At 38.1% G+C, this 13,964-nt stretch overlaps 1 protein-coding gene across 1 annotated transcript in view; it reads right to left on the bottom strand.

Moving 5' to 3' along the window:
• NMB (neuromedin B) overlaps positions 1-13,495 on the bottom strand; it is a 44,111-nt gene extending 30,616 nt beyond the window's left edge. The window contains exon 1 of the mRNA XM_082256713.1: positions 13,267-13,495. Coding sequence (XP_082112839.1) covers positions 13,267-13,429 — 163 coding nt within the window. The 5' untranslated portion in view covers positions 13,430-13,495. The remainder of the gene's footprint in view (positions 1-13,266) is intronic.
• Positions 13,496-13,964: the final 469 nt, after the last annotated feature.

Raw genomic sequence — 13,964 nt, 5'->3', positions numbered from 1 at the left:
AAGGGAGCGGGGGACGGGCCCAAGACGTATCATCTGTGTCAATAGACACAGACAGCTTGGCTCGCGATCGAGCCCACAGGTGTTCCACAATAGGAAGCTGCTTCCTATGGTGGTACACCGAGAAGAAGAATAACCAGGAGCGGAGTCAGGGACCCTAGAAGAGAAAGATCAGTGCTGCTCTATGTGAAACAGTTGCACAGAGTAGGTAAGTATAACATGTTTGTTTTTTTAAAAACATTAGGTTTACAATCACTTTAAGCTTTTATGCTTAAAAAGCAGATGTTAATTCATACCGCTAATTTGTCTTAAGAAATGCTGCTTTTAATTCATTTTACAGTATTTTACAGTATGGTGCTGGGAGTGCTGCTAACATATCTGCTGAAAATGATTAAATTTGATTCATTCTGTTTTGTAATCTTCTTATTTTTATTAGTTTTAGTTGGGTGCAAATGAGGATTAGGCTTGTAAACCAAGTATACCTGAAAAACATATAGCTGTCAATTGTCAGAACGAGTGAGATGCAAAAATTGCAGTCCTTTATTGATCATTAAAGAGAAGCACTGGCAAAATTGAGCATCCCATGTTTATTTTTGACTCTTCCATATATTGACACAGGCAGCTCCCAATGCACCTGAGTTTTTTCGGAGCCCAAAGCTATTTACAGATACTGACAGTTGTGCCACCTGCTGGGGAAAGCTAAAAACTATAAAATAGAAACTCTATATGGAAATGGTTGTATTTTTATGTTCGGTTGCAGTCCAAATTAAAAAAAGGGACTATGATAATTATGAGCCCCCTTTATTACGGGGTGACTTCCAGGCAAGTAGTGGGTTTTCTTTGTAAATGTAAGAGTTACTGAACATATGAAAATCCAACTTCATGAATGAGCGTATAAGCCCAGAATACATTGATATATTTTCTAGAGACAAGGATGGCAGATTATTATTTATTAGTAAGAGAATTCCTGCTTTGTAACACTTTACTGAATCGAGTCATTAGAATTCAGCCTTAATTACAAAATATATGATTATAATATTAATCAAAACTGAAAGTTCCAAAGTCTTATTAACATATAGGTTTGACTTATCATATAGGGGATTTTTCTCCAAACAGGTTTTCTTTTTGTGATTTATTTCTGTGGGAGCAAAAACAAATTTTAACCATTAGCAGTTATAAAAGATAAGTAGTGGTTTCTAGGGATGAGCAAAATTCTGACTTTTAATTTCTCTGAAATTTCATTGAAAAATTTAGATAAAATCTTACAAATTTGGCAAATGTATTGGAGTTAAGGAATGAGGCATATTTGCACATTATGGCAGACCTATCTAGCAAGGTTATCCTCCCCTTAGTGCTCCCCTCCATCATCAATGTTTCTACCTTCTCCCAGTCTTCTTCTGGATTCAAGGTCTGTGTCCTCTTTATTGGCCAGGCCTCAATGATGTAACTCACATTTTATGCATACAGGAGTTACTTTTTCATAGCACAGGGTCATGCCAAGACTGTACACTGAACTGTGCACACATGGCTTGGTGTACAGAAGACACATACACATTCACAAAAAAGCCCACCTGTCAACACTTTTTTTTTTTTTTTTTACAAATTCAAGTTTAGTTTGGCTTTGGGAGTGCAATGAAATTTAAATGGCTCCTGAGTGCTGGTTCACACTGATGCGATGCGGGAACACTGCGAATATATCTGCGTGTTCCCGCATTGCATCCGCAGCACAGGCAGTTCACACTGCCATATGCGATACGCTGGGGGTGTCAATTCAAAGTTAACGACATCCCCAGCTCATATAGCATATCGCAGTGCGATCTGACAGTTCGCACAGAAACGGATCGCACTAGTGTGAACCACCATGCGATCCGATTCTGCTGCGGACCAAAAAAAGGGTCCTGTGCGTGTTCACTGCAAATGCGGTGCAAATTCAGCCATACAAACTGTATGGCTGAATTTGCACCGCACAAACATTGCATGTAATTTTAGGAGCAGTGCGCTCCGAATTACATGCGATCTCTGTGTTTGCATCAGTGTGAACCGGCACTTAGAGTTACAAAAGCTTCTTTCAACTATCCCGGGCCTGTTCTTATGCAAAAAAATATCCTTCAGTAGCTGTTTTTTTTTTTTTTTTTACAGAAAGAAAAAAACAGTATTACAACATATGTAAAACAATAGTACACACATCATCAAATACACAAAAAAAGTAAAGACATAGATACAAAGAGCACTAAACCAAAGTGGTTCTAAAGTTATAAGGTTTTTTACCCTAATGCATTCTCTGCAATAAGGTAAAAAAAAAAAAAACTTCTGTGTCCAGCTTCGCCCCAGCCCCCCTAAATACTTACCTGAGCCCGATCCTGAACTAGCGATGTGCCCAAAAGCAGCAGTTTTATCCGCTTTCGCTCTTACTGGACATGTAGGCAGCAGTGGACGCCATTGGCTCTTGCTGCTTTCAATCACAGCCTGTAAAGAGAGGGGGGGGGGGGGAAGGCAGGCCGTGGTGTGTGTCAGTGGAGCCCACATGAGTCCTGAGTCCTGAGCCCACATGAGTGCTTCCATAGCAAACGGCTTGTAATGGGGGCACTTGCATGGGGGAGAATCCAGAAGTCCAGGGAGCAACCCTAGAAGAAGAGTTTGGGTGCTGCTCTGCGCAAAACCATTGCACATTGCAGGTAAGTATGAAATGTTTTATATATAAAAAACAAATAGGTTTACAATCACTTTAAAAAGAATAGAAAAGAATAAAATAACACACTCCAAAGAATTAAAGCAAAATAAGTGATTCTGCTTTAGTGAAATTTCGCCGACTACATGACTACATAAAATCCCATCAATTATCCTCAGTGGTTACCAAAAGAAGTCCTTTCTGAGCAAAAACAAATGAGTACACCCATTGGGGTTAGATGTTAGAGTCATTGATGTAGTGATCGGTACATTCCTCTACTTAAGCAAGTTGTATGATGAGAAATCTGATGGAGTATTAAAACACTTATAGCTACAGAAAATATGCATATTATGAGAGCATCAAGAATGAACTTAATTTTCACAATGAGGGACAGTTCTGTATTTGATTTTAGGCAGAACTGTCACATAATATCGAAAGGTCAAACTTTAATCGTTAACTTAGATAAACAAAGCATAGTTACACATACCTTTCATAGCAATGTCTGATGTAAAAATCTTATGTCTTAGTATTGATAAGATATCAAGGTATGCCTTGTTAAACTCTTTTATTGGAACTTGAGAGATCAATATATGATGTTGTGCTTTGAAAAATCTCCAGTGCCCAAGCAGGCTCCTAGAAGCGCAATGCATTTGCTCTGTACTAGGAATAGATTTGTTTACATGTGCATGCTTATGCTCTATAATGGTAATGGAGGATTCGCATGAGCATGTTCTGTACTAGTAGAGTAGTAGGAGTAGTTCACATTAGCATACTCTGCATAAGTAATAGAATAGTTCATAGGGGCATGATCTGTACTGGTATTGGAGCAGTTTGGAGCAGTTTTTATAAGCATGCTCTGTACTAGTAATACAATAATATTCTCATGTATTTCTGTCTTGATGGTAGCACTATGCTACCATAGGAGATAGGATATGTATACTGTAAAGGCTAGTTTTACATGGACACTTGTTGCAGAAGTACATCCAGTGTCTGTATTTGACTTGCTCCACTTGGCCCATTCTTTTCATGTCTTCTGGCAAGGGGGTTTCTCTGAAAGAAGTCATTAAATTGAATCGGGTAGCTTGACCAAAGTGTTGCTTATAATAGTCAGTTCTGTGCTGCGTGATTCAGTTTCTGGTAAATGTAGCCAAACCATTTTTTTTTTCTTGTATGTTGAACCATACAATAAATGTGTTACACTGCTGCATCCTTGTTATGGTTCAACTCTTGGTTGACGTTAATCATTTTTGTGACCATTAGCATACAATCTGGTATAACCTATTCATATATTGTTTCCTATAGTATTCATACTTTACATTTGTTGTATAGTAGAACCTTTAACTATTTCAATTTGTCTTTAAAGCTCTCCGTGATCTAGCAGAACCCTCCACCCACCTTCATGGTAACATAGCCATGACAGCTGAAAGACAGACTTCCCTGTGTTATCAGACGTGGATTCCCTATATAGTCCTATAGAATAATCACTTTCTGGGTAGGTTGTGTCTTCACTCAATCCAAACCTATCTAAGAAATCATGTGTTTGTATGGAGACTACTACAAACATTATAAAACACTATAGAACTCTGCTGAATGATCTCATTAATCTCTTATCAAAAATAAGAGCTCTACTTTATTACAGCCTAATGCCGTGTGCAGTGCAATAATAGTATGGTGTTACTGCATGTAAGAGGGTGTTGATTCTGGTATGTGTCTGAATGGCATAGCCACAATTCTTGGATCAACTTTGGGATATACTTCTGGTTATTATGTTGTAAGAGTTGCAATTCTATAGCACTACAAAGTCTACATAGTCTCCTAAATAGTAGTAAATACATGGCATAACAGGAATACAATTCTCTGTTCCGGCCACATCTTATGTATGCTGTTCAGTTCTGGTCACTGATCCTCAGGAAGGATGTCCTTGAACTGGAGAGAAGGTTAAAAGAGCTAATAAGGGGGCTGGAAGAGCTGTGTTATGAGGAATGACTACAATGACTACAAACATTAAACATATTCTCCCCGGAGAGGAGATGCTTAAGAGGGAATATGATTACACTATACAAATCCTAAATGGGGACTCTAGCATTGGGAGGAAACTATTTAATTTAATGTCTCTAAAGAAGACACGCGGTCACACAGTGAAGTTGAACAAGAAATGGTTCAATATTAAACTGCATGAAGAGATCTTTACTGTTAGAGCAGTAAGGATGTGGAACTCCCTTCCACAGTTTGTGATGTCAGCAGGGAATGTAAATAAATTCAAAAAAGTGTTAGATGTGTTTTATAACAACACAATTTCCAGGAATATTCAAAATTGTAGTGACATGCGCAAACACTCAGGGTGAACAGGATGCAATGGTGTCTTTATTTAACCTTACCAACTACAGCCGTGGCCAAAAGTTTTGAGAATGACATAAATAATAACAAAGTCTGGTGCTTTAATGTTTTTTAGATCTTTTTGTCAGATGTTATGGTATACTGAAGTATAATTACAAGCATTTCATAAGTGTCAAAGGCTTTTTTTGACAATTACATTATGTTGATGCAAAGAGTCAATATTTGCAGTATTGACCCTTCCTTCTCAAGACCTCTGCAATTCGCCCTGGCATGCTGTCAATTAACTTCTGGACCCCATTCTGACTCTTTGCAGCCCATTCTTGCATAATCAGTGCTTGGAGTTTGTCAGAATTTGTGTGTGGGGGGGGGGGGGGGGGTTTGTTCACCCGCCTCTTGAGGATTGACCACAAGTTCTCAATGGGATTAAGGTCTGGGGAGTTTCCTGGTCATCGATCCAAAATGTTGATGTTTTGTTCCCCAAGCCACTTAGTTATCACTTTTGTCTTATGGCAAGGTGCTCTATCATGCTGAAAAAGGCATTGTTTGTCCAATTTTTCAGTCCGATCCATCCATCCATCCAGAATATCAGTCTGTCCCTGAAGTGTTTTCTGGAGAGAAGTGGCTTCTTTGCTGCCCTTCTTGACACCAGGCCATTCTCCAAAAGTCTTCTCCTTACTGTGCCTGCAGATGCACTCACACCTCCCTGCTGCCATTCCTGAGCAAGCTCTGCACTGGTGGTGCCCTGATCCTGCAGCTGAATCAACTGTAGGAGATGGTCTTGGCGCTTGCTGGACTTACTTGGGTGCCCTAAAGCCTTCTTCACAAATGCAGTGGAAATGTTTTTTTTGGGATTAAATTAATTTTTATAGCAAAGAGGGATTTCGCAATTAATTCCTAATATCATTCTGGAGTATATGCAAATTGCCATCATAAAAACTGAGGCAGCAGGCTTTGTGAAAATTAATATTTGTGTCATTCTCAAAACTTTTGGCCACGGTCAAAAGTATATAACTTTGTAATTTAGGATGCATTTTGCGTTGCTTTCAGCACTTTATCAAAGAATATATTTTTGTGTCAGAAATTGTATTCAAGTAGCAATCCTAACTAGCTTCTTGTCCATGTAATACCAGAAGTAGAAATGATGGGAATGTGGGCCTCTTGGATATAAAAACCCAAAAATAAAGCCATAAAATTTGGTTCTAAACTTTCCTCAATCTACAAAAAAAAGTGTTGTTATTGCTGTCTCTGTCCTCTTTGGAAAGATTTCTCTAAGATCATTCCTAAGTGTAAAGCTCACTAGACACAATAAAATCTGACTGTACAATCTTTACACAACCTCAAACTATGTAATATGAAGACCTACCTAAACTGTCCACTCATATTGTATCCAGCCAATCAACGCTAGCAGTACAACAACAGTTTTCAAAAGATCTAAAGTCGTTTGGACAGTCAGATTGTAATAGGTGTGGTAAGCTTAAAGTAAAACTATAGGCAATTTTTTTTTCATTTTGGTTAGAGTAAGGAAGGGTTATAACCCCTGTCAAATTTCATTTCGCCACCTGTGTCTCATTGCATAGATCTCCCTTCATTTCCCATTGCCAAACAGGAAGAGAGAGGAATTTCCTGCAAATTAAGGGAATTCCTTGGGGACCCCTGGGCCACCAGAACTGGTGTCCCCATTGGAACATTTCCCCTCTATTACTTTTCTAGGGACAACCCAAGTATTATTAGTTTTAAAAGACACTTGGACGTGCATCTAAGTGAACACAAGATACAGGGATATGGGAAATGATTAAAAACATTGACACATATACACCTACACAGGTTGAACTGGATGGTCTTTATTTTACCTTACCAACTATGAAACTGCAAAACCCAAATTTTAGGATTTTGTTTTACTTTCACTTTTGCCTTTAGTTATACTTTAAACCCAAACATCTGTAAAATTTTCTCTCACAATTTTAGTGCTCTCACAATTTTGCACCCTATACTAAACTTAAAAAAATGTTCCTGCAAGGAAAAACATTGAGGCCATACCAAAATATATTTTTACATTTTTACACTGATGAGAAAAAAAACCTTTGATGTAAGTGATTCTGTCTAGAAGTATAAAATGTTTTTTATTTGGAATATTATTTGACAACATGTTTCACTAAAAATACAAACACTAAGTAACAGAAATTAATTTCCTGGGCCGATGGCTGTTATATTTCTAGATAAAACTGATCATGGTGTTTCCTGCACACTCCCTGTCCAATGGATGGCAAGACAATTTAGGTCTGAATGTTCACATGTGGATTTCTTACAAAAATTATTTTTGTGATATTCAGATTACACTAGTATGTCAGACTGTTATCTTATGTCTATTGCAGCCTTGCAGAGTGATTGTGAGGTATAAGAAAGCTGCCCTCTGCTCCTATTGAGATTTTGAACCACACATTTACCCCAAGTACGCTACCGATGTTTATCTTATGGTGTCAGTGTTACTTTGTTGCCCCATGCACATGAGTGTATAAATGTATACTCCAAATATGCTGCATTTTTTCTGCCAGAATGCACATGAGTGTATGTGGGTTTATGCACATATACAGGCATGTTTATAAGCGTATGTGCGCTTGTTTATGCGTGTATGACATTGAGTTTTAATGCATTCTACTGAACAGAATATTAATTTATTCTAGCCATTGGAATTTCTTTAATATTGTTTTTTTTTTTTTTTGCCTCTAAACGCTTCAAGTATGCCTCCTGCTCCTGGAGGGCATCTATTGATGAAACGCATGGGGAATGGACATGACATCACCACGCACGCTGAGATAGCTCTCATGGCTCAGAACTTCAGGTGCCAAGTCCTTCTGGAAAATAAAATCGGCATCTCCATAAAGTTGGTCAGCAGAGGGAAGCATGAAGTGCTCTAGAATTTCCTGGTAGAGGGCTGCGCTGACTTTGGACTTGATAAAACACAATGAACCAACACCAGCAGATGACATGACTCCCCAAATCATCACGGAGTGGTGAGGCACAGAACCCAAGTTGCATGAGGTCCAGTGTGAAGTTTTAACAGTCAGTGATGATTTGGTCTGCCATATCATCTGCTGGTGTTGGTTGTTTTATCCACTGTGTGTTATCAAGTCCAAAGTCAGCGCAGCCCTTTACCAGGAAATTCTAGAGCACGTCTTGCTTTCCTCTGCTGATTAGCTTCATGAGATGCTGATTTCATTTTCCAGCAGGATTTGGCACCTGCCAAATGTATCAATACCGGGATTAATGATCACGGTATCACTGTGCTTGATTGGCCAGCAAACTCGCCTGACCTAAACATCATAGAGAATCTGTGGGGTATTGTTAAGAGGAAGATGAGAGACACCAGACCCAACAATGCAGATGAGCTAAAGACCACTATCAAAGCAACCTAGGCTTCCATAACAACTCAGCAGTGCCACAGGCTAATCGCCTCCATGCCACACCACATTGATGCAGTAATTCATGCAAAAGGAGCACCAACCAAGTATTGAGTACATACTATACTGTACATGTGCATCCTTTTCAGTAAGCCAACATTTCTGTATTAAAAATCCTTTTTTTTTTCTTGGTCTTATGATATATTTAAATTTTCTGAGATACAGAATTTTGGGTTTTCACTAGCTGTAAGCCATTGTCAATAAATACTGCACTTGTATCCTTCACATATTGTGATATATGAAGTTGTTTGATATTTTGGAGAGGGTGTAAGCACACCATTAGAGTTTTAGAGGCGTAGCGCTGTCCATTTTTTAATATGCCTTTAAAATGCCTATGTTTTCATGATCACATAGGCTAACATAGAAGTGCATTTACAGGCTTAAAAGAAAAATGCTGAATGCCTTCATAAGTGACTTTTTTAAGCCCCGTTTGCCTAAGCCCTGTATCATCATTGTCGACAGGATTAAACTAAGTGATTTACTGGTAAAAGGCTAATTTTGGAGAATTTTTTAACAAATTTATGCTAGGTCAACATTATATTTTAAAGGCACCTTTCAGGTACCAGAATGTCTGGCTACACCTTCTGCAGAACGCTCCATTAGCCTAAAATACTGGGGTGCTCTGAGATGCAAATATTTAACCACCTCCCATGGTTGACAGTTTTGCTTGTCTTCTCTCACCTACCAAGCATTTCTTTTAGCCTATCATTGTCATGGGTAGACTCTCAAACTCAGCCTTCCTCAACCTTTCCAACACAGAGGAACCAGTGATATAGCTTTCTGGTTTCTGGGAACCCTTGCTAAAAATGACTATATCTACAACTCAGGACACATTAGTGTGATGGTCAATTAGAAAAATGCTCCTTTCATTAGTGGACATTGGGAAGAATTACTCCCTTATAGATAGCTAAAAAGATTGATGGTGTCAGTGGGAACTTATCCGAGATGAAAACATTGGTCATTGCCCAAGGAACCCTTGGCAACCTCTGGAGGAACCAAGGTTAAGGAGCTCTGCTCTAATATTGAGACTTAGAAGGCTGGAGTGGTTAGACAGGGCTGGCTGCATGTTAAAACACCCTGTATCTGGATGCATGTAGCTCTTTGTGATGATACCAAAACTGCCTCCTACTGTATACTGAAAGCACTATTTGGGCACTGGGATATCTGGTTACATCTTCTGAAGAATGACCCATTGACCTCAAATACTGGGGTGCCCTGACGTGCAAAACATGACCAACTACCATGGTCATCCAATAGTGAAGCTCGGGAGGCTGGAGCGGTTGAATAGTGCTGGCTGCATCTCAAAGCACCCCTGTATCTGGACTCATGTAGAAGGAAAATTATTGGACGTTCAGACACCTGTAGGTGCCATCAGTATACAGTAAGTGATGGCTTTATAGCTTAGGCTTTTTCACAGGTTTGCTTTGAATAACAAAATGGCCCTAACAACCATTGATATTATGCTTCAAACTAAGAAAGTGCTTCCTGAAGACAGAGTCTTATAGCAATACTGAGCAAAATACAAGTTGGTTGGCTTTGCGCCTTTGAGTAATCATTAAATATAAGACAATGAGGATGATTTAGTAAAACTGGAGAGTGCAGAATCCGGTGCAGCTTTTCATGGTAGCCAATCAGCTTCTAACTTCAACTTGTTCAATTAGGCTTTGACAATAAAACATAAAAGCTGATTGGTGTTTATGCAGAGCTGCAACAGATTTTGAACTTTTAGTAAATCAACCCCAATGCTGTTTACATGGGCATAGGGTAAACAAACATGCCACAGTATATTTTTGTGGATAGAAAGATTTCATCTACATATTAAACATTTTAGTACATTTTACACATGTTTCCATGTAGATTTACAAATGTTTTATCAAGTCTTTCATACAATACTGTGTAAGCTGCATTAGGTATAGCTAAGGCTGCATTCAGGCTACATTCACACCTGAGCGTAGCGTTTTCACGCGTTTTTTAAACCGCAATTTTTACCGCGATTTTTATCACGTTTTTACCACGTTTTGCAGGCGTTTTTACAGGTGTTTTTTGTGCAGGCGTTTTTAGATTGAATAGAGACCAATGGAAAACGCTGGTAATCTGCCCAAAAAGAAGCTCAAGTACTTTTTTGAGCATTGGGCGTTTTGCTCACAGCGTCAAAACGCTCATATGTGAACAGGGGCCATTGAAATGAATAGGATTTGTCTTGTTGGGCATTTTGAGAGCTGATCCTAGAGCAGAAAAACTCCCCCAAAACGCCCCAAAACACCTATATGTGAACGGAGCCTCATATGTTTAGATAAAAATATGCTACAGAGAGTAGAACCTCAAATTGCTTGTGTATTAAACATTCAAAATAGTCATGATTACACTAATTATATTGCATTATATGCATTTTATATATATATATATATATGTGTATATATATATATATATATATATACACAAGTTATTTCTAGTGTAAAAGCAATCCGGAGAAATACATGTTGCAGTTGGTTTGTTTTAAGGTAGATCACTGTATACATGAGCCTAATAAATACTATATCATGTTGACTAAGTGGTTAATACCTTGCTTTGCATTGTTATGGTCCTGGATTTAATTGCCCTTTGGGACACTATTGGAATATGCATGTTGTTTATGTTTTTGCATAGGTTTCCTTTTCCTATCACATATCAAAGATGTACTGGTATGTTAACTGGCATCTGGTACAAGTGGTCCTTGTCCAAAATTCCTACTCTACCATTGTTAGCTCAAGCCCATTATGAGGAAGAAGGAGGGCTAGGTGCAAAGCTAAATCAATTACTTAAGTCAACAATTACTTAAGAAAGTGAGAAAGGGCTGCCTGAATCATATCTACAGTTAACATCAATTATTGTCTAAAACAAAATACCTGTCAATGGAAAAACCATGAAGCTGAAAAGGACAAGGGGGAGCTCCTCAGCCAAAAACTAAACATTTTTGGTCACTGGTCACTGGAAAAGGTTGCACATTTAGAGGTGACCAGAGCACAGTTGAATGTATATTCCTCATTTCATGGTTAATTAACTTAGATTTACTTTTCTGTTTCTTGTTCAGATATTAGCAAACAGGGTAAACCAGTCTTTCTCAACCTTTTAACACAGACAAATTCTTGAAATACCTTTCTGGTCTCAGAGAAGCCCTGCTAATACACACTATATCAGAGATGGGGAACCTTGGCACCCCAGATGTTTTGGAACTACGTTTGCCATGATGCTCATGCACTCTACAGAGTAGTTAAGCATCATGAGAAATGTAGTTCCAAAACATCTGGGGTGCCATCACTAAACTATATTGACAACTCATGGTACATTAGTGTGATCAGTGGGAAGAATGATCCTTACATTTGTGATTGGTAGGAAGGATTCTCCAATTATAGATAGCTAAAATGATCATTGGTGTCAGCGAAAACTTATTTGAGAGGCAGAAATTGCTCCTTGTTTAAGGAACCCCAAAGAACCCGGTTTAAAAAAAGGGCTCAAATAGGGATTTATGTTCTTTTTGTGTGAAGAACAAAAACACTTCTGGAACATAGTATTTTTTCCTACTTTCCTTTTTTCTGTCTGCCAGCAATATGCAGCTATTAAAAGTGTTACTTAATCTTCCAGCTTTGTAATTAGTGGGAGTCCTCCTGGATTTATTTTTGGCTCAGGATGGAACATAGGACAATGGCAAATGTGGCAGAAGCTGCTGCACAAGCAGGTTTATTTAATAACATCATCTAAACTCAGGATCATAAGTACAGCATTTCAGGAAGATATTAATGTGCATTTAATGTAACTTCAGTAGGAGGATATGCATTTTTCCTGTAAGTTTGCATTATTGCTAATGTAGTAGAATCTGTGTAGTCTTATATTGCAGAAAAACATTGCCTTGAAAACATTAAACATTTATGTAATATATATATATTATATTATATATATATATCGATATCTATCTATATATATATATATATATATATACACATATATATATATATATATATATATATATAGTCAAGACTGTTCCTGTAATGCTTTCTGTTATATTTAATAGCAAAATATACTGTATGATCCTGAACTTTATTGAACTTCATAGAACCAGCAAACAGTGAAAATGACTGGTCTTACCTTGCATCATCCAAACATATTGTTATAATGTAAAAAACAACACAATTGAGTACTGCTTGGACCTTAGAAGAAGGAAATATACCCAAAAGCTTGTCCTAAAAATTCGTGTGAACAAAAAAAGCATCACAGTCAGTACTCAAATGTGTTGTTGTAAGCACATTATACAGCTACAAATACCCTAAAGTAGAAAAAGAAACTTTAGACAACAGTTATTAATACATTCTGTTTATGATGCCGTATTCTTCCAATCATGTTGTTACAGAAAGTTATTGCACAACATGTAGATAAGTATTCTACTTATATAAATAATAACATTTCAATAAGTCCTTATTTTCGGAATGCCAATTTCTTTTTTTCGGAAATGTAACGTTTAATTTTGCTAGTATAGAGAATTTTTTAAAAATCAGTGTCATTAACTGTATATTATAAACTGGACTGACTGACAATAACTTGACTCAAGAATAAGCCATTGCTGTCAAATTGTGTGACATGCCTATTGCTGCAATCTTCTTGTTAAGTGTCAAGTCAGTCCTTTTATGTCACTTTCTCCTACTTGACATGATGGCTTTGTAATAGATTAAGCAATTTTACCATCTTTTCCCTTGTCTGACCCTGATCCTTCAATACAATAATAGTTTGCATGTCAATAGGTCTGCATGTGTCTATTATTAAGATTCCACTCACCAATCGCCCACTGATTCCCTGCTCTCTGAAGCACATTGATTTTGCCTAGTTTGCCAGTTTCCTCGGTGAACTCAACGCAAACAGAGAGCGAGATGAAGGAGAAGAGCAGCAGGTTAGCCAGGAAGCCAATGGGCAGGATTCTGATGGAAGGGACTGCAGTCATGTCTGTGCTGTGTGCTCTGTAGAGATGTGAGAGTCTGAGGGATGCCTCTATTGATCTCTCCTCTCTGCCCTCAGTCACTTTATATAGTAGGTGCTCAGGGAGGGGGGCAGCATCCTTGTGATGCCTTATACACGCGTTTGCTTACTCTGCAGGGCTTAACCCTACATCTACCACAGTGATTGTGGTTAAAATGCACAGGTGTATGGGAAAAATTTAATATGCATGACAGAGCTGGGATGTCATGCTACAGGTGCAGCTGCTGAACTCCAGAGTAGATATGCAAGGCAGTTATTGTAACCCTTGCACTTCTGTCATAGCCAGAATAAATATCTACATTGGTGAATTCACTAAACTGGTGAAATTAAAGAGTGCAGTCCTTAAACAACATGCAACACTAATGGCTAAATTCACAAAGCTTAAACACATACGTACCATAATGCTTATTTTCAGTTATGTGTTTATTTTTCAACTCTCATTGCTAAAAATGACAGGGCAAACGAAAACTGAGCCTTATATATTTTGAGATACAGTTTAT

The sequence above is a fragment of the Pelophylax lessonae genome, assembly GCF_965119305.1.
Source record: "Pelophylax lessonae genome assembly, chromosome: 4".
Classification (NCBI taxonomy): Eukaryota; Metazoa; Chordata; class Amphibia; order Anura; family Ranidae; genus Pelophylax; species Pelophylax lessonae.
The sequence above is the reverse complement of the archived record's forward strand: the minus strand, read 5'-3'. Positions and strand labels throughout refer to the sequence as shown.